The sequence below is a fragment of the Phyllobates terribilis genome, unplaced genomic scaffold (genome assembly GCF_046119375.1).
Source record: "Phyllobates terribilis strain yellow unplaced genomic scaffold, ASM4611937v1 Scaffold_2__4_contigs__length_985480577, whole genome shotgun sequence".
NCBI classification, from domain to species: Eukaryota; Metazoa; Chordata; class Amphibia; order Anura; family Dendrobatidae; genus Phyllobates; species Phyllobates terribilis.
In genome coordinates, this window is record NW_027362762.1 from 49,812,359 (window position 1) to 49,833,867 (window position 21,509).

General features: G+C 40.5%; 1 protein-coding gene across 5 annotated transcripts in view; it reads left to right on the forward strand.

The window, feature by feature from the left end:
* MYO7A (myosin VIIA) overlaps positions 1-21,509 on the forward strand; it is a 454,077-nt gene that overhangs the window by 298,845 nt on the left and 133,723 nt on the right. For all 5 annotated transcript variants that reach the window (XM_073661638.1, XM_073661622.1, XM_073661633.1 and 2 more), the window contains 6 exons: positions 1,392-1,550; positions 1,808-1,900; positions 9,337-9,431; positions 12,905-12,989; positions 13,410-13,628; positions 13,737-13,844. In XM_073661638.1, coding sequence (XP_073517739.1) covers positions 1,392-1,550; positions 1,808-1,900; positions 9,337-9,431; positions 12,905-12,989; positions 13,410-13,628; positions 13,737-13,844 — 759 coding nt within the window. The remainder of the gene's footprint in view (positions 1-1,391; positions 1,551-1,807; positions 1,901-9,336; positions 9,432-12,904; positions 12,990-13,409; positions 13,629-13,736; positions 13,845-21,509) is intronic.

The following is a 21,509-nucleotide window of genomic DNA, read 5'->3' on the forward strand; positions in this document are numbered from 1 at the left end:
TGACACTTGGGGTACAGGAAAATGACACTCGGGGTACCAGATAATGACACTGACGCTTGGGTTCCAGGAAAATGACACTCGGGGTACAGGATAATGACACTGACTCTTGGGGTACAGGAAAATGACTCTCGGGGTACAGGATAATGACACTGACACTTGGGTTACAGGAAAATGACACTCGGGGTACAGGATAATGACACTGACACTTGGGGTACAGGATAATGACACTTGGGGTACAGGATAATGACACTGACATTTGGGGTACAGGATAATGACACTTGGGGTGCAGGATAATGACACTCGGGGTACAGGATAATGCTCTGCCTCATCAATATATATCAGTGGTGTGTGGTGATGTCTGTAGCCAGTAGGGGGCGGATGCTGCCATTAGTCGCTGGGTATTGCCTGTAGATTACTAGCAGTGTAATAATGGCTGGGCTTCCTCCTCTCTCCGCTATGGTAGAGCATTCACCCCCAATAACAAAAGCAAGGCTATGTTCACACGTTGCTTTTTTTCTTCTTTTTTTCCCTGCAAATTAAAAGCTGCGTGTTACAGCACCAGCAAAAGCTATGAGATTTCTGAAATCTCATGCACACACATTGTTTTTTGTTCTGACTGAATTGGAAAACTGCTGCGTGTCACTTCTTTCAGCTTTTTTTTCAGCATTTTTGCATTTTTTCTCCCATAGGAAGCAATAAGTATGTGCAAAAACGCCGCAAAAAAACACAGGTATCACGTTTTGCTGCATTTTTAGTGAAAAAAAAAACAGATATAGCAGTATGGGAAACCCATTTATTTTTGTGATTTTCCCAAGTATAAACCATAATGTCTTGGTCTCCTCACATGAGAATGGCTGTTAGGATTAGTACAGTTTAATTGAATTAGTGATATGTGCAAAGTAAATATTGGCCAACCAAGGTGTGAAATTGAACAATACCTGATCAATTCAAGGGCCGACCAAAGTGTGAAAGTAAACAGTGTCCTACAAACTCAATGCTCTGCTAATGTCTTAGGTAAACTATTCCAGACCAATTCACCTTCCCCCACTGTTCATTTTCAATTGTGTATTTTTTCATAAACTCATATGAACTTTTTTTTTCCAAATAGTCATTTATTTTTCAGACATAAAAATCTTTTTCCAAACCTGCTCTTTGTAAGTAGCTTCTTTACTGTCAAGAGAGCAGGTTTTGCTTGCTGGAAAATGCAGCAAAAAGGCATTGTGTGAACATAGCCCAAGTCCCCAATAAATGGCCTCCATTATGAGACAGGTGTAAGCCATCTTCTCCAGTAGTGACTGTAGATATTCCGGATCCTGGGAAAGTTGGGTGACAGCACGTTTGGGATCTGTAGTATCAGCTGTATTGACTTCCTCTGTTTCCTGGGTCGGCAGCTGTTTGACAGAGAGCTGTGCATCCGTCAGCTGAGATACTCCGGAATGATGGAGACCATCCGGATCCGCAGGGCTGGATACCCCATACGCTACACCTTTGTGGAGTTTGTGGACCGGTACCGAGTGTTAATGCCGGGGGTGAAGCCTGCATACAAACAGGTAATATATAGCAGTGTTCTTTCTGTATGTCACGGCACTAAAAGTTTCAGCATGCTGGGGCTTGTAGTTCTGAGACTTATAGTTATTTTGGGGGGGTGGGCGAATAAGTTAATGGCCAGAACATAATATTGGCTGACAAATATGGATATTTTGCAAGCTGGAGAAGTCGGATGAGGGGTCTTCTAAAACAATTTAAAAAAAAAATACGTAAACAGAAAAATGTAGATTTAATTATTAATTAATTTATTTTTTTGTAGGGGGATCTGCGAGGGACTTGTCAGCGCATAGCCGAGTGTGTGCTGGGCAAGGATGACGACTGGCAAATTGGAAAAACCAAGATTTTCCTGAAGGTATCATGCACAGCGTTCAGGGATGGGTTTAGGATAAAACTTCCAACCCGATTTCTTATTTTTTCTACTTTTTAGTGGTTTTCGCCGGTTTTTCATTTAGGTCTTATTTTTCTTTTAAGTTGTGCATTTTTATGTGTTCCCCTGTTTTGGTTTTTCTCTGTATGTTCGTCATTGTCGGCAGAGTTTGCAGTTTTCTGAAGTTTTCAGCTTATTCGCCGATTGCAACTTTTTAAAAAGTCGCAACATTTTTACAACTCTGAATTCCTTTTTTTGTGTGTGAGCAAATTTGCAACGTTTTAGCTGAACAGACGACTTCATGCTCAAAGGTTAGAAATAGGGATGAGTGGACCCGTGGAAGTTCAGGTTCTGGTACCCGGCCTTGAACCAGAACCCCATTGAAAAGAATAGAGACCCAAACTTTTGAGCTGGAAAATTCATTCTCTCTCCTCTCTCTCTCTCTGCAACGAACTTTCCCTGGAACTCCAAAAATTGCAACATTCGGCGTTTAACACCAGACACTTACTGTCTGCTACGAAAGAGCATTTTTGATTTTGCGCAAAATTTATTAACCATTTTTAAGAACTTTGCACAAAAAAATCCATCAGCGAATCAAGCAATACAAAAAAAGAAAAGGGACTAGAGATGAGCGAACCTGAACTTAAACGTTTGGCTTTAATACCGGACAGTTAGTGTCCAATGCAAAATACCGGAAGTCCTGAAGGCACGTCTCCCGGAAGTCCCGAAGGCACTTCTCCCAGAAGTCTCGAAGGCACTTCTCCCGGAAGTCCCGAAGGCACTTCTCCCGGAAGTCCCGAAGGCACTTCTCCCGGAAATCCCGAAGGCACTTCTCCCTGAAGTCCATTTTAATGTTTGTGATTCCGGGGATGAGAGAGAGAAACAATTTTCCTGCTCCAAAGTTTGGCTCTCCATTGTTTTCAATGGGGATCAAGTTCAGGTACAGTTCTGGTACCCGAACTGAACATTGGACTAAAGTTTGGGTCAAGTACCAGAACCCGAACTTCCACAAGTCCTCTCATCCCTTAAATGGACTTAAAACTAATGGAAATGATGAATCGAGACCCTCATGTCTGTCCCCATCTGTAGCATAGAGGTCTATCTTACGTGCAGATCCAAGTCTCTGGCATGGAGAAGTACTGTAGATTGGCACCAGCGGGAACAGAAAGATCTATATCTGGTGCTACTTTGACACGCCAAGTCAAGTGTAACAGAGAATTATATGTGGGTCCAGGTCTGTCGCCATTTGTATCAGACCTATATCTGGTGCCACTATGACATAACGAGCCAAGACTGGTGCCAAGTGTAAGATGGAGACGGTCGTCAGACACCAGGGTTATTGTGGTGCACCATGTGTGTCATCATCTGTAACAAGAAGATCTAGATTTGCTTTAAGTATGACACGCCGAGACTAGTCCGGTGCCAAATCTAAAACGGAGACATAGATCCGTCACCAGATTTAAGTGTGTGTCCATTTCTGTCACCCTCTATGACATGGAGATCCACTGTATATATGGTGGTACTATGACATGTAGAGCCACGTCTGGTGCCAAGTGTAAAATACAGACATAAATCTGACACCAGATCCAAGTTACAACACCATGTCTCTCGCCCTTTCTAATATAGATATCTGGTAATACCTTGACATGGAGAGCAAAATATGGTCTCGAGTCTAAAGAGATGCCAGATCTAGGCGAAACGCCATATCTATCACCATTTCTAACACAAATATCTGGTGCCATTATGAGATGTAGAGCCAAGTGTAAAATTGGGAAGCAAATTGGCACCAGACATAAGGTGGTACACCATGTCTGTCAACGTTCCTAACGTAGAGCGCTAAAGCTGGTGCCAAATATAAGGCCACGTTCAAGCGGCCAGCTTTTCAGTCAGTGTTCTGCGTGGGTGCACATAAGACAGCATACGGATATAGTACTGACCAATATTAGTCTATATGATTTATAAACGGATTGTATATCACTTGTGAGCAGACAAGCGCATTCAATACCAGGCAGCTCATGCGCCCATCTATGCCAATCATATCCAAAATTTGCAAAAATGGCTGACCTGATTTTGAATACAGATGTAGATCTGGGACCATGTTTCATAGGAGACACCATCTATAACATAAAGAACAATATCTGGTCCTACTAGGAAGTGCAGAGCCAAGCCGGGAGCTAAATGTGATAGAGGCGAAGATCTGGGACCAGGTTTTATAACGGAACATTATGTCTCGTCATCTGTAGCATCAGGATCTATATTTTCTGCCTGTATGACGTGAAGAGCCAAGTCTGGTGCTAGGAGTAATGGAGGAGGTCTGGTACCACTAGGTTCTATATGGTGCACCATGTCCATCACCATCTGTGCCATGCTGTATACCTGCTGCTACTATGACGTGAAGAGCCAGGTCTGGTGCTAGGAGTAATGGAGGAGGTCTGGTACCACTAGGTTCTATATGGTGCACCATGTCCATCACCATCTGTACCATGCTGTATAACTGCTGCTACCATGACGTGAAGAGCCAAGTCTGGTGCTAGGAGTAATGGAGGAGGTCTGGTACCACTAGGTTCTATATGGTGCACCTTGTCCATCACCATCTGTACCATGCTGTATACCTGCTGCTACCATGATGTGAAGAGCCAAGTCTGGTGCTAGGAGTAATGGAGGAGGTCTGGTACCACTAGGTTCTATATGGTGCACCTTGTCCATCACCATCTGTACCATGCTGTATACCTGCTGCTACTATGACGTGAAGAGCCAAGTCTGGTGCTAGGAGTAATGGAGGAGGTCTGGTACCACTAGGTTATATATTGTGCACCATGTCCATCACCATCTGTACCATGCTGTATAACTGCTGCTACCATGACATGAAGAGCCAAGTCTGGTGCTAGGAGTAATGGAGGAGGTCTGCTACCACTAGGTTCTATATGGTGCACCTTGTCCATCACCATCTGTAGCATGCTGTATACCTGCTGCTACTATGACGTGAAGAGCCAAGTCTGGTGCTAGGAGTAATGGAGGAGGTCTGCTACCACTAGGTTCTATATGGTGCACCTTGTCCATCACCATCTGTAGCATGCTGTATACCTGCTGCTACTATGACGTGAAGAGCCAAGTCTGGTGCTAGGAGTAATGGAGGAGGTCTGGCACCACTAGGTTCTATATGGTGCACCTTGTCCATCACCATCTGTACCATGCTGTATACCTGCTGCTACTATGACGTGAAGAGCCAAGTCTGGTGCTAGGAGTAATGGAGGAGGTCTGGTACCACTAGGTTCTATATGGTGCACCATGTCCATCACCATCTGTGCCATGCTGTATACCTGCTGCTACTATGACGTGAAGAGCCAGGTCTGGTGCTAGGAGTAATGGAGGAGGTCTGGTACCACTAGGTTCTATATGGTGCACCATGTCCATCACCATCTGTACCATGCTGTATAACTGCTGCTACCATGACGTGAAGAGCCAAGTCTGGTGCTAGGAGTAATGGAGGAGGTCTGGTACCACTAGGTTCTATATGGTGCACCTTGTCCATCACCATCTGTACCATGCTGTATACCTGCTGCTACCATGATGTGAAGAGCCAAGTCTGGTGCTAGGAGTAATGGAGGAGGTCTGGTACCACTAGGTTCTATATGGTGCACCTTGTCCATCACCATCTGTACCATGCTGTATACCTGCTGCTACTATGACGTGAAGAGCCAAGTCTGGTGCTAGGAGTAATGGAGGAGGTCTGGTACCACTAGGTTCTATATGGTGCACCATGTCCATCACCATCTGTACCATGCTGTATAACTGCTGCTACCATGACGTGAAGAGCCAAGTCTGGTGCTAGGAGTAATGGAGGAGGTCTGGTACCACTAGGTTCTATATGGTGCACCTTGTCCATCACCATCTGTACCATGCTGTATACCTGCTGCTACCATGATGTGAAGAGCCAAGTCTGGTGCTAGGAGTAATGGAGGAGGTCTGGTACCACTAGGTTCTATATGGTGCACGTTGTCCATCACCATCTGTACCATGCTGTATACCTGCTGCTACTATGACGTGAAGAGCCAAGTCTGGTGCTAGGAGTAATGGAGGAGGTCTGGTACCACTAGGTTATATATGGTGCACCATGTCCATCACCATCTGTACCATGCTGTATAACTGCTGCTACCATGACGTGAAGAGCCAAGTCTGGTGCTAGGAGTAATGGAGGAGGTCTGGTACCACTAGGTTCTATATGGTGCACCTTGTCCATCACCATCTGTAGCATGCTGTATACCTGCTGCTACCATGACGTGAAGAGCCAAGTCTGGTGCTAGGAGTAATGGAGGAGGTCTGGCACCACTAGGTTCTATATGGTGCACCTTGTCCATCACCATCTGTACCATGCTGTATACCTGCTGCTACTATGACGTGAAGAGCCAAGTCTGGTGCTAGGAGTAATGGAGGAGGTCTGCTGCCACTAGGTTCTATATGGTGCACCTTGTCCATCACCATCTGTACCATGCTGTATACCTGCTGCTACTATGACGTGAAGAGCCAAGTCTGGTGCTAGGAGTAATGGAGGAGGTCTGGTACCACTAGATTCTATATGGTGCACCATGTCCATCACCATCTGTACCATGCTGTATACCTGCTGCTACTATGACGTGAAGAGCCAAGTCTGGTGCTAGGAGTAATGGAGGAGGTCTGGTACCAATAGGTTCTATATGGTGCACCTTGTCCATCACCATCTGTACCATGCTGTATACCTGCTGCTACTATGACGTGAAGAGCCAAGTCTGGTGCTAGGAGTAATGGAGGAGGTCTGGTACCACTAGGTTCTATATGGTGCACCTTGTCCATCACCATCTGTACCATGCTGTATACCTGCTGCTACTATGATGTGAAGAGCCAAGTCTGGTGCTAGGAGTAATGGAGAAGGTCTGGTACCACTAGGTTCTATATGGTGCACCTTGTCCATCACCATCTGTACCATGCTGTATACCTGCTGCTACTATGACGTGAAGAGCCAAGTCTGGTGCTAGGAGTAATGGAGGAGGTCTGCTGCCACTAGGTTCTATATGGTGCACCTTGTCCATCACCATCTGTACCATGCTGTATACCTGCTGCTACTATGATGTGAAGAGCCAAGTCTGGTGCTAGGAGTAATGGAGGAGGTCTGGTACTACTAGGTTCTATATGGTGCACCATGTCCATCACCATCTGTACCATGCTGTATACCTGCTGCTACCATGACGTGAAGAGCCAAGTCTGGTGCTAGGAGTAATGGAGGAGGTCTGGTACCACTAGGTTCTATATGGTGCACCATGTCCATCACCATCTGTACCATGCTGTATACCTGCTGCTACTATGTCGTGAAGAGCCAAGTCTGGTGCTAGGAGTAATGGAGGAGGTCTGGTACCACTAGGTTCTATATGGTGCACCTTGTCCATCACCATCTGTACCATGCTGTATACCTGCTGCTACTATGACGTGAAGAGCCAAGTCTGGTGCTAGGAGTAATGGAGGAGGTCTGGTACCACTAGGTTCTATATGGTGCACCTTGTCCATCACCATCTGTACCATGCTGTATACCTGCTGCTACTATGACGTGAAGAGCGAAGTCTGGTGCTAGGAGTAATGGAGGAGGTCTGGTACCACTAGGTTCTATATGGTGCACCTTGTTCATCACCATCTGTACCATGCTGTATACCTGCTGCTACTATGATGTGAAGAGCCAAGTCTGGTGCTAGGAGTAATGGAGGAGGTCTGGCACCACTAGGTTCTATATGGTGCACCATGTCCATCACCATCTGTACCATGCTGTATACCTGCTGCTACTATGACGTGAAGAGCCAAGTCTGGTGCTAGGAGTAATGGAGGAGGTCTGGTACCACTAGGTTCTATATGGTGCACCATGTCCATCACCATCTGTACCATGCTGTATACCTGCTGCTACTATGACGTGAAGAGCCAGGTCTGGTGCTAGGAGTAATGGAGGAGGTCTGGTACCACTAGGTTCTATATGGTGCACCATGTCCATCACCATCTGTTCCATGCTGTATACCTGCTGCTACTATGACGTGAAGAGCCAAGTCTAGTGCTAGGAGTAATGGAGGAGGTCTGGTACCACTAGGTTCTATATGGTGCACCATGTCCATCACCATCTGTACCATGCTGTATACCTGCTGACTCTATGACACGCAGAGCCAAGTCTGGTGCTAGGAGTAATGGAGGAGGTCTGGTACCACTAGGTTCTATATGGTGCACCTTGTCCATCACTATCTGTACCATGCTGTATACCTGCTGCTACCATGACGTGAAGAGCCAGGTCTGGTGCTAGGAGTAATGGAGGAGGTCTGGTACCACTAGGTTCTATATGGTGCACCTTGTCCATCACTATCTGTACCATGCTGTATACCTGCTGTTACTATGACGTGAAGAGCCAAGTCTGGTGCTAGGAGTAATGGAGGAGGTCTGGTACCACTAGGTTCTATATGGTGCACCTTGTCCATCACCATCTGTACCATGCTGTATACCTGCTGCTACCATGACGTGAAGAGCCAAGTCTGGGGCCAGATGTAAAATGGAGAACTAAGATTTGAAAGCATATAAACCAAGTTGTACCGGGCCGATGGGTGGCCACTGAGAAGATCCGGTGGTACCATATAGGAGCATGAGTCCAGGGCTTAGGAGAAGGCATTTATGACACTCTGGGGGGCACCTGTTTAACATCCTTTAATCAGACTTGATTCCGGAAGAGGACTTTACAGGGTTCCTTTCCTAGAAAGCCCTTGTCACTTTCCCGCATTCTCGCTGTCCGACACAACACAATCCATTGAGAACATTTTATGACATCCCATCCAGTTCAGAATCCCCTCTTCTGTCTTTTATCGGGACTCTGCAGATGTCAGTTCTGGAGGAAATGCTTGGAGGAAATGGAGGTTTCCCTGCCAGGAAATGGTGAGAACAGCTGGGCGGACAATCCATAACATCAACATGTGCAAAAAAAAAACCCGCGAGGAGCGGCCATGGCTGGGTCAGGCCGAGAGCTTCGCACGTGTTTCTATGGAAGAACGTTCTGTATTTATACACAGAGAATATTTTTGCTCTTTGCTGAAGTCCGTTAGTAGTCATCAGGAAGCTGTGTGAAGGGGTGCTAGTAATTTTTGGAAGTGTTATAGCAGAGAGTCATCGATATTTATTGCGGGGGAGGGGGGGGGCTAGGTTAGTATTTTTATCCTAGTATCACAGAAGTCAAAAAAGGTCAAAACCTGGAGGGCTGAGTGCTTGTGTGAGGAAATGGAGGGCTAGGACTTATACATCTCAGAGGAAAATGTTGGGGGTTAAAGTAAGCAGCACTTCTACATCATTGTTAAAATGCACCAGAACCCCCAAGAGTTTGACAAGTGTTGGGATATGTTCATGAAAACTAATAGCGGTTTTTATTGTAGGACCACCATGATATGTTACTGGAAATAGAAAGAGACAAAGCTATTACAGACAAGGTCATCCTCATCCAGAAGGTGGTGCGGGGCTTCAAGGACAGGTGAGCTTACCGGAGTATTGTGCCATGAGGTCTCTGTACGAAAACGGTAACAGACCCTTCCTACCATGTGCTATGTATACATTCTTTGGGGTGGACGTCAATTTATGCTCCTAAATCACCAGGGCCAATTAACTCCTGCCCCAGGAATGTTCCAGACTGGCTGGGAAAGCCTACTTTTGGGTGGGTCTTGGCTTAAATTGGATCCATCATTTTATTATTTTTATTTCTTAAATCAATAGTACACATGAAAATAAGTAGCTTTATAATATATCTTATCTTAGAGAAATCTGCTTCTTTCTCCTCCTGGACTAATCTTTCAATTCATGGGTAAAATCTGTTTTCAGTGAAGACAGATTTTCAAATTGCTAATATAGGAGATGACAGTTGCTTCTCATAAGATTCTATGGAGGGGAGGAGCTAGAGGAACACAGACATTCTAGGGAGGAGCTAGAGGAACACACAGACATTGTAGGGAGGAGCTAGAGGAACACACATTCTAGGGAGGAGCTAGAGGAACACAGACATTCTAGGGAGGAGCTAGAGGAACACAGACATTCTAGGGAAGAGCTATAGGAACACACAGACATTGTAGGGAGGAGCTAGAGGAACACAGACATTCTAGGGAGGAGCTAGAGGAACACACAGACATTCTAGGGAGGAGCTAGAGGAACACACAGACATTCTAGGGAGGAGCTAGAGGAACACACAGACATTCTAGGGAGGAGCTAGAGGAACACACAGACATTGTAGGGAGGAGCTAGAGGAACACAGACATTCTAGGGAGGAGCTAGAGGAACACACAGACATTCTAGGGAGGAGCTAGAGGAACACACAGACATTCTAGGGAAGAGCTAGAGGAACACACAGACATTCTAGGGAGGAGCTAGAGGAACACACAGACATTCTAGGGAGGAGCTAGAGGAACAAACAGACATTCTAGGGAGGAGCTAGAGGAACACACAGACATTCTAGGGAGGAGCTAGAGGAACACACAGACATTCTAGGGAGGAGCTAGAGGAACACACACACATTCTAGGGAGGAGCTAGAGGAACACACACACATTCTAGGGAGGAGCTAGAGGAACACACAGACATTCTAGGGAGGAGCTAGAGGAACACACAGACATTCTAGGGAGGAGCTAGAGGAACACACAGACATTCTAGGGAGGAGCTAGAGGAACACACAGACATTCTAGGGAGGAGCTAGAGGAACACACAGACATTCTAGGGAGGAGCTAGAGGAACACACAGACATTGTAGGGAGGAGCTAGAGGAACACAGACATTCTAGGGAGGAGCTAGAGGAACACACAGACATTCTAGGGAGGAGCTAGAGGAACACACAGACATTCTAGGGAAGAGCTAGAGGAACACACAGACATTCTAGGGAGGAGCTAGAGGAACACACAGACATTCTAGGGAGGAGCTAGAGGAACACACAGACATTCTAGGGAGGAGCTAGAGGAACACACAGACATTCTAGGGAGGAGCTAGAGGAACACACAGACATTCTAGGGAGGAGCTAGAGGAACACACAGACATTCTAGGGAGGAGCTAGAGGAAGACACACACATTCTAGGGAGGAGCTAGAGGAACACACACACATTGTAGGGAGGAGCTAGAGGAACACACAGACATTCTAGGGAGGAGCTAGAGGAACACACAGACATTCTAGGGAGGAGCTAGAGGAACACAGACATTCTAGGGAGGAGCTAGAGGAACACACAGACATTCTAGGGAGGAGTTAGAGGAACACACAGACATTCTAGGGAGGGGCTAGAGGAACACACAGACATTCCAGAGAGGAGCTAGAGGAACACACAGACATTCTAGGGAGGAGTTAGAGGAACACACAGACATTCTAGGGAGGAGCTAGAGGAACACACAGACATTCTAGGGAGGAGCTAGAGGAACACAGACATTCTAGGGAGGAGCTAGAGGAACACACAGACATTCTAGGGAGGAGCTAGAGGAACACACAGACATTCTAGGGAGGAGCTAGAGGAACACACAGACATTCTAGGGAGGAGCTATAGGAACACAGACATTCTAGGGAGGAGCTAGAGGAACATACAGACATTCTAGGGAGGAGCTAGAGGAACACACAGACATTCTAGGGAGGAGCTAGAGGAACACAGACATTCTAGAGAGGAGCTAAAGAAACACACAGTAGCAAGAGATAGAAAAGAAAGCGCACATAGGGCTTTATCTGTATAAAAGTAAATACCAGGTCCCACAATCAGTCTGACTCACCTTCTGAGGTTGTGTGAATCACATCCAACTGTGAAGCACCTGTCAGATGGCCGCTGCAGGAGACCCCGCTGATCAGGAAACAATGAGAGGAGATAAGAGCTGGGCTGATCCTCTGCGCTGGTCCAGAGACACACAAGGGTTAATGATAAACCAAACCTTCTTTATGACTTGGCCTACGCGTTTCGTGGCTACACTGCTACTTCCTCAGGTAGCCCTGGTAGAGGAACACACAGACATTCTAGGGAAGAGCTAGAGGAACGCACAGACATTCTAGGGAGGAGCTAGAGGAACACACACACATTCTAGGGAGGAGCTAGAGGAACACACAGACATTCTAGAGAGGAGCTAGAGGAACACAGACATTTTAGAGAGGAGCTAGAGGAACACACAGACATTCTAGGGAGGAGCTAGAGGAACACAGATATTCTAGGGAGGAGCTAGAGGAACACACAGACATTCTAGGGAGGAGCTAGAGGAACACACAGACATTCTAGGGAGGAGCTAGAGGAACACAGACATTCTAGGGAGGAGCTAGAGGAACACACAGGCATTCTAGGGAGGAGCTAGAGGAACACACAGGCATTCTAGGGAGGAGCTAGAGGAACACACAGGCATTCTAGGGAGGAGCTAGAGGAACACACAGGCATTCTAGGGAGGAGCTAGAGGAACACACAGACATTCTAGGGAGGAGCTAGAGGAACACACAGACATTCTAGGGAGGAGCTAGAGGAACATAGACATTCTAGGGAGGAGCTAGAGGAACACACAGACATTCTAGGGAGGAGGTAGAGGAACACAGACATTCTAGGGAGGAGCTAGAGGAACACAGACATTCTAGGGAGGAGCTAGAGGAACACACAGACATTCTAGGGAGGAGCTAGAGGAACACACAGGCATTCTAGGGAGGAGCTAGAGGAGCACACAGACATTCTAGGGAGGAGCTAGAGGAACACACAGGCATTCTAGGGAGGAGCTAGAGGAACACACAGGCATTCTAGGGAGGAGCTAGAGGAGCACACAGATACTCTATTGAAATGACAGTTAAATTCTGCCTCCTTTGTGCTTTGGATGTAGGACGTTCCTTGGAAAAATAGCAAATGGCGGTACATGGCGGTATGGGTTCACGTACTGACTTTACATCACCTTTAATTATACTGCTGTAAGGTCAATAATATTCCAGATGTAATAAGTTTTGTGACATTTTATATTTTATATTTTCAGGTCCAATTTCGTAAAAGTTAGAAAATCAGTTCTTCTGATCCAGAGATATTGGAGAGGATACAACTGCAGAAGAAACTACACAGTGGTAAGGTCACCAGTAGATAATGAAGGAGGACGCAAGTCATGGGAAAATTCATTCAATTTTCCCATTAATAGAAAATTTTACTCCATCCCTGAGAGCAATTATAATCAAACTATGCAAAGAAAAAAAATCACATTTACATCAGTAGCAAGAACTATGCTTGTTGACTGTGAATGAGACCATTCTTAATGAATAATGCTCTGTCCAAATGATACAGAAGTATGGCCGGTTACAGTGCATCATGTAGGAATTTTTACAGATTTTCAGTCTCCCAGGAGGAGAAAGGTATTTCCATTTACTGACAGCAATGAGAGGTCTTGAAGATGTTGAGAAACTTGAAAAGAAAGTGTCAGAATAAAAAATAAACCCTGAATTCAATAATGAGTTGTACCTTGATTGAATAGTGACATCTCTTTGTATCAGATGAAAGTAGGATTTCTGAGGCTGCAGGCTCTCTACCGCTCCAGGAGGCTCCACCAGCAGTATCATATTGTCCGCAAGCGCATTAGCGATTTCCAGGCAAGATGCCGAGGATACCTGGTCCGAAGGGCTTTCCGTCACCGACTTTGGGCAGTTTATACCATTCAGGCATATTCTAGGGGAATGATCGCCCGAAGACTTTACAAGCGTCTTAAAGGGGAGGTATGAAATAGTCTTCACTAGTCTAAGGGAATGTGTAATAAAGCATAAAATAGTAGATAAAAGGGCCTTCTAGTGCTATCTTTAATACTGTACTTTTTCCCTTACTAGTATCAACGACGCCTGGAAGCAGAGAAGCTGCGTCTTGCTGAAGAAGAACGTCTGAAGAAGGAGATGAGTGCGAAGAAGGCCAAACAGGAAGCAGAAAAGAAACATCAAGTAAAGAGTCACAAAGATTCTCTATGTAAAATAAGTGTGAATGTACTACTATAATACTGCCACAATGTCCAAGAATATAACTACTATAATACTGCCACCTATGTACAAGAATATAACTACTATAATACTGCCCCCTATGTACAAGAATATAACTACTATAATACTGCCACAATGTCCAAGAATATAACTACTATAATACTGCCCCCTATGTACAAGAATATAACTACTATAATACTGCCCCCTATGTACAAGAATATAACTACTATAATACTGCCACAATGTCCAAGAATATAACTACTATAATACTGCCCCCTATGTACAAGAATATAACTACTATAATACTGCCCCCTATGTACTAGAATATAACTACTATAATACTGCCCCATGTACAAGAATATAACTACTATAATACTGCCCCCTATGTACAAGAATATAACTACTATAATACTGCCACAATGTCCAAGAATATAACTACTATAATACTGCCCCCTATGTACAAGAATATAACTACTATAATACTGCTCCTATGTACAGGAATATAACTACTATAATACTGCTCCTATGTACAAGAATATAACTACTATAATACTGCTACCTATGTACAAGAATATAACTACTATAATACTACCCTATGTACAAGAATATAACTACTATAATACTGCCCCTATGTACAAGAATATAACTACTATAATACTGCCCCCTATGTACAAGAATATAACTACTATAATACTGCCCCTATGTACAAGAATATAACTACTATAATACTGCCCCTATGTACAAGAATATAACTACTATAATACTGCCCCTATGTCCAAGAATATAACTACTATAATACTGCTCCTATGTACAAGAATATAACTACTATAATACTGCTCCTATGTACAAGAATATAACTACTATAATACTGCTCCTATGTACAAGAATATAGATACTATAATACTGCTCCTATGTACAAGAATATAACTACTATAATACTGCTCCTATGTACAAGAATATAACTACTATAATACTGCCCCAATGTCCAAGAATATAACTACTATAATACTGCCCCAATGTCCAAGAATATAACTACTATAATACTGCTCCTATGTACAAGAATATAACTACTATAATACTGCTCCTATGTACAAGAATATAACTACTATAATACTGCTCCTATGTACAAGAATATAGATACTATAATACTGCTCCTATGTACAAGAATATAGCTACTATAATACTGCCCCAATGTCCAAGAATATAACTACTATAATACTGCCCCTATGGACAAGAATATAGCTACTATAATACTGCCCCTATGTACAAGAATATAACTACTATAATACTGCCCCCTATGTACAAGAATATAACTACTATAATACTGCCCCTATGTACAAGAATATAACTACTATAATACTGCCCCTATGTATAAGAATATAACTACTATAATACTGCCCCTATGTGCAAGAATATAACTACTATAATACTGCCCCAATGTCCAAGAGTATAACTACTATAATACTGCTCCTATGTACAAGAATATAACTACTATAATACTGCCCCTATGTACAAGAATATAACTACTATAATACTGCTCCTATGTACAAGAATATAACTACTATAATACTGCCACTATATACAAGAATATAACTACTATAATACTGCTCCTATGTACAAGAATATAACCACTATAATACTGCTACTATGTACAAGAATATAACTACTATAATACTGCTCCTATGTACAAGAATATAACTACTATAATACTGCTCCTAAGTACAAGAATATAACTACTATAATACTGCTCCTATGTTCAAGAATATAACTACTATAATACTGCTCGCTATGTACAAGAATATAACTACTATAATACTGCCCCTATGTACAAGAATATAACTACTATAATACTGCTCCTATGTACAAGAATATGACTACTATAATACTGCTCCCTATGTACAAGAATATAACTACTATAATACTGCTCCATATGTACAAGAATATAACTACTATAATACTGTCCCCTATGCACAAGAATATAACTACTATAATACTGCCCCTATGTACAAGAATATAACTACTATAATACTGCCCCTATGTACAAGAATATAACTACTATAATACTGCCCCTATGTGCAAGAATATAACTACTATAATACTGCCCCCTATGTACAAGAATATAACTACTATAATACTGATCCTATGTACAACAATATAACTACTATAATACTGCTCTATTGTACAAGAATATAACTACTATAATACTGCTACTATGTACAAGAATATAACTACTATAATACTGCTCCCTATGTACAAGAATATATCTACTATAATACTGCCCCCTATGTACAAGAATATAACTACTATAATACTGCTCCCTATGTACAAGAATATAACTAGTATAATACTGCCCCCCATGTACAAGAATATAACTACTATAATACTGCCCACTATGTACAAGAATACAACTACTATAATACTGCTCCTATGTACAAGAATATAACTACTATAATACTGCTCCTATGTAAAAGAATATAACTACTATAATACTGCTCCTATGTACAAGAATATAACTACTATAATACTGCTCCTATGTACAAGAATATAACTACTATAATACTGCTCCCTATGTACAAGAATATATCTACTATAATACTGCCCCCTATGTACAAGAATATAACTACTATAATACTGCTCCCTATGTACAAGAATATGACTAGTATAATACTGCCCCCTATGTACAAGAATATAACTACTATAATACTGCCCACTATGTACAAGAATATAACTACTATAATACTGCTCCTATGTACAAGAATATAACTACTATAATACTGCTCCTATGTATAAGAATATAACTACTATAATACTGCTCCTATGTACAAAAATATAACTACTATAATACTGCCCCCCTATGTGCAAGAATATAACTACTATAATACTGATCCTATGTACAAGAATATAACTACTATAATACTGCTCCTATGTACAAGAATATAACTACTATAATACTGCTCCTATGTACAAGAATATAACTACTATAATACTGCCCCCTATGTACAAGAATATAACTACTATAATACTGCTCCCTATGTACAAGAATATAACTAGTATAATACTGCCCCCTATGTACAAGAATATAACTACTATAATACTGCCCACTATGTACAAGAATATAACTACTATAATACTGCTCCTATGTACAAGAATATAACTACTATAATACTGCTCCTATGTACAAGAATATAACTACTATAATACTGCTCCTATGTACAAGAATATAACTACTATAATACTGCTCCCTATGTACAAGAATATATCTACTATAATACTGCTCCTATGTACAAGAATATAACTACTATAATACTGCTCCCTATGTACAAGAATATGACTAGTATAATACTGCCCCCTATGTACAAGAATATAACTACTATAATACTGCCCACTATGTACAAGAATATAACTACTATAATACTGCTCCTATGTACAAGAATATAACTACTATAATACTGCTCCTATGTATAAGAATATAACTACTATAATACTGCTCCTATGTACAAAAATATAACTACTATAATACTGCCCCCCTATGTGCAAGAATATAACTAGTATAATACTGATCCTATGTACAAGAATATAACTACTATAATACTGCTCCTATGTACAAGAATATAACTACTATAATACTGCTCCTATGTACAAGAATATAAATACTATAATACTGCCCCCTATGTACAAGAATATAACTACTATAATACTGCTCCCTATGTACAAGAATATAACTAGTATAATACTGCCCCCTATGTACAAGAATATAACTACTATAATACTGCCCACTATGTACAAGAATATAACTACTATAATACTGCTCCTATGTACAAGAATATAACTACTATAATACTGCTCCTATGTACAAGAATATAACTACTATAATACTGCTCCTATGAACAAGAATATAACTACTATAATACTGCCCCTATGTACAAGAATATAACTACTATAATGCTGCTCCTATGTACAAGAATATAACTACTATAATACTGCCCCTATGTACAAGAATATAACTACTATAATACTGCCCCTATGTACAAGAATATAACTACTATAATACTGCTCCTATGCACAAGAATATAACTACTATAATACTGCCCCCTATGTACAAGAATATAACTACTATAATACTGCCCCTATGGACAAGAATATAGCTACTATAATACTGCCACTATGTACAAGAATATAACCACTATAATACTGCACCCTATGTACAAGAATATAACTACTATAATACTGCCCCCTATGTACAAAAATATAACTACTATAATACTGCCCCTATGTACAAGAATATAACTACTATAGTACTGCCCCCTATGTACAAGAATATAACTACTATAATACTGCACCTATGTACAAGAATATAACTACTATAATACTGCCCCAATGTCCAAGAATATAACTACTATAATACTGCCCCTATGTACAAGAATATAACTACTATAATACTGCCCCTATGTACAAGAATATAACTACTATAATACTGCTCCTATGTACAAGAATATAACTACTATAATACTGCCCCTATGTACAAGAATATAACTACTATAATACTGCTCCTATGTACAAGAATATAACTACTATAATACTGCTCCTATGTACAAGAATATAACTACTATAATACTGCCCCTATGTACAAGAATATAGCTACTATAATACTGCCCCTATGTACAAGAATATAACTACTATAATACTGCTCCTATGTACAAGAATATAACTACTATAATACTGCTCCTATGTACAAGAATATAACTACTATAATACTGCTCCTATGCACAAGAATATAACTACTATAATACTGACCCCTATGTACAAGAATATAACTACTATAATACTGCCCCTATGGACAAGAATATAGCTACTATAATACTGCCCCCTATGTACAAGAATATAACTACTATAATGCTGCCCCTATGTACAAGAATATAACTACTATAAAATATAACTACTATAATACTGCCCCTATGTACAAGAATATAACTACTATAGTACTGCCCCCTATGTACAAGAATATAACTACTATAATACTGCCCCCTATGTACAAGAATATAACTACTATAATACTGCTCCTATGTACAAGAATATAACTACTATAATACTGCCCCCTATGTACAAGAATATAACTACTATAATACTGCTCCTATGTACAAGAATATAACTACTATAATACTGCCCCTGTGTACAAGAATATAGCTACTATAATACTGCCCCTATGTACAAGAATATAACTACTATAATACTGCTCCTATGTACAAGAATATAACTACTATAATACTGCTCCTATGTACAAGAATATAACTACTATAATACTGCTCCTATGTACAAGAATATAACTACTATAATACTGCTCCTATGTATAAGAATATAACTACTATAATACTGCTCCTATGTACAAAAATATAACTACTATAATACTGCCCCCCTATGTGCAAGAATATAACTATTATAATACTGATCCTATGTACAAGAATATAACTACTATAATACTGCTCCTATGTACAAGAATATAACTACTATAATACTGCTCCTATGTATAAGAATATAACTACTATAATACTGCCCCCTATGTACAAGAATATAACTACTATAATACTGCTCCTATGTACAAGATTATAACTAGTATAATACTGCCCCCTATGTACAAGAATATAACTACTATCATACTGCCCACTATGTACAAGAATATAACTACTATAATACTGCTCCTATGTACAAGAATATAACTACTATAATACTGCTCCTATGTACAAGAATATAACTACTATAATACTGCCCCCTATGTACAAGAATATAACTACTATAATACCGCTCCCTATGTACAAGAATATAACTAGTATAATACTGCCCCCTATGTACAAGAATATAACTACTATAATACTGCTCCTATGTATAAGAATATAACTACTATAATACTGCTCCTATGTACAAGAATATAACTACTATAATACTGCTCCTATGTACAAGAATATAACTACTATAATACTGCTCCTATGTACAAGAATATAACTACTATAATACTGCCCCTATGTACAAGAATATAACTACTATAATGCTGCTCCTATGTACAGGAATATAACTACTATAATACTGCCCCTATGTACAAGAATATAACTACTATAATACTGCTCCTATGCACAAGAATATAACTACTATAATACTGCCCCCTATGTACAAGAATATAACTACTATAATACTGCCCCTATGGACAAGAATATAGCTACTATAATACTGCCCCTATGTACAAGAATATAACTACTATAATACTGCCCCCTATGTACAAGAATATAACTACTATAATACTGCCCCTATGTACAAGAATATAACTACTATAGTACTGCCCCCTATGTACAAGAATATAACTACTATAATACTGCCCCCTATGTACAAGAATATAACTACTATAATACTGCCCCTATGTACAAGAATATAACTACTATAATACTGCACCTATGTACAAGAATATAACTACTATAATACTGCTCCAATGTCCAAGAATATAACTACTATAATACTGCCCCTATGTACAAGAATATAACTACTATAATACTGCCCCTATGTACAAGAATATAACTACTATAATACTGCTCCTATGTACAAGAATATAACTACTATAATACTGCCCCTATGTACAAGAATATAACTACTATCATACTGCTCCTATGTACAAGAATATAACCACTATAATACTGCTACTATGTACAAGAATATAACTACTGTAATACTGCTCCTATGTACAAGAATATAACTACTATAATACTGCTCCTATGTACAAGAATATAGCTACTATAATACTGCCCCTATGTACAAGAATATAACTACTATAATACTGCTCCTATGTACAAGAATATAACTACTATAATACTGCTCCTATGTACAAGAATATAACTACTATAATACTGCCCCCTATGTACAAGAATATAACTACTATAATACTGCTCCTATGTACAAGAATATAACTAGTATAATACTGCCCCCTATGTACAAGAATATAACTACTATAATACTGCCCACTATGTACAAGAATATAACTACTATAATACTGCTCCTATGTACAAGAATATAACTACTATAATACTGCTCCTATGTACAAGAATATAACTACTATAATACTGCCCCTATGTACAAGAATATAACTACTATAATACTGCTCCTATGCACAAGAATATAACTACTATAATACTGCCCCCTATGTACAAGAATATAACTACTATAATACTGCCCCTATGGACAAGAATATAGCTACTATAATACTGCCCCTATGTACAAGAATATAACTACTTTAATACTGCCCCCTATGTACAAGAATATAACTACTTTAATACTGCCCCTATGTACAAGAATATAACTACTATAAAATATAACTACTATAATACTGCCCCTATGTACAAGAATATAACTACTATAATACTGCCCCAATGTTCAAGAATATAACTACTATAATACTGCCCCCTATGTACAAGAATATAACTACTATAATACTGCTCCTATGTACAAGAATATAGATACTATAATACTGCTCCTATGTACAAGAATATAACTACTATAATACTGCTCCTATGTACAAGAATATAGATACTATAATACTGCTCCTATGTACAAGAATATAACTACTATAATACTGCTCCTATGTACAAGAAT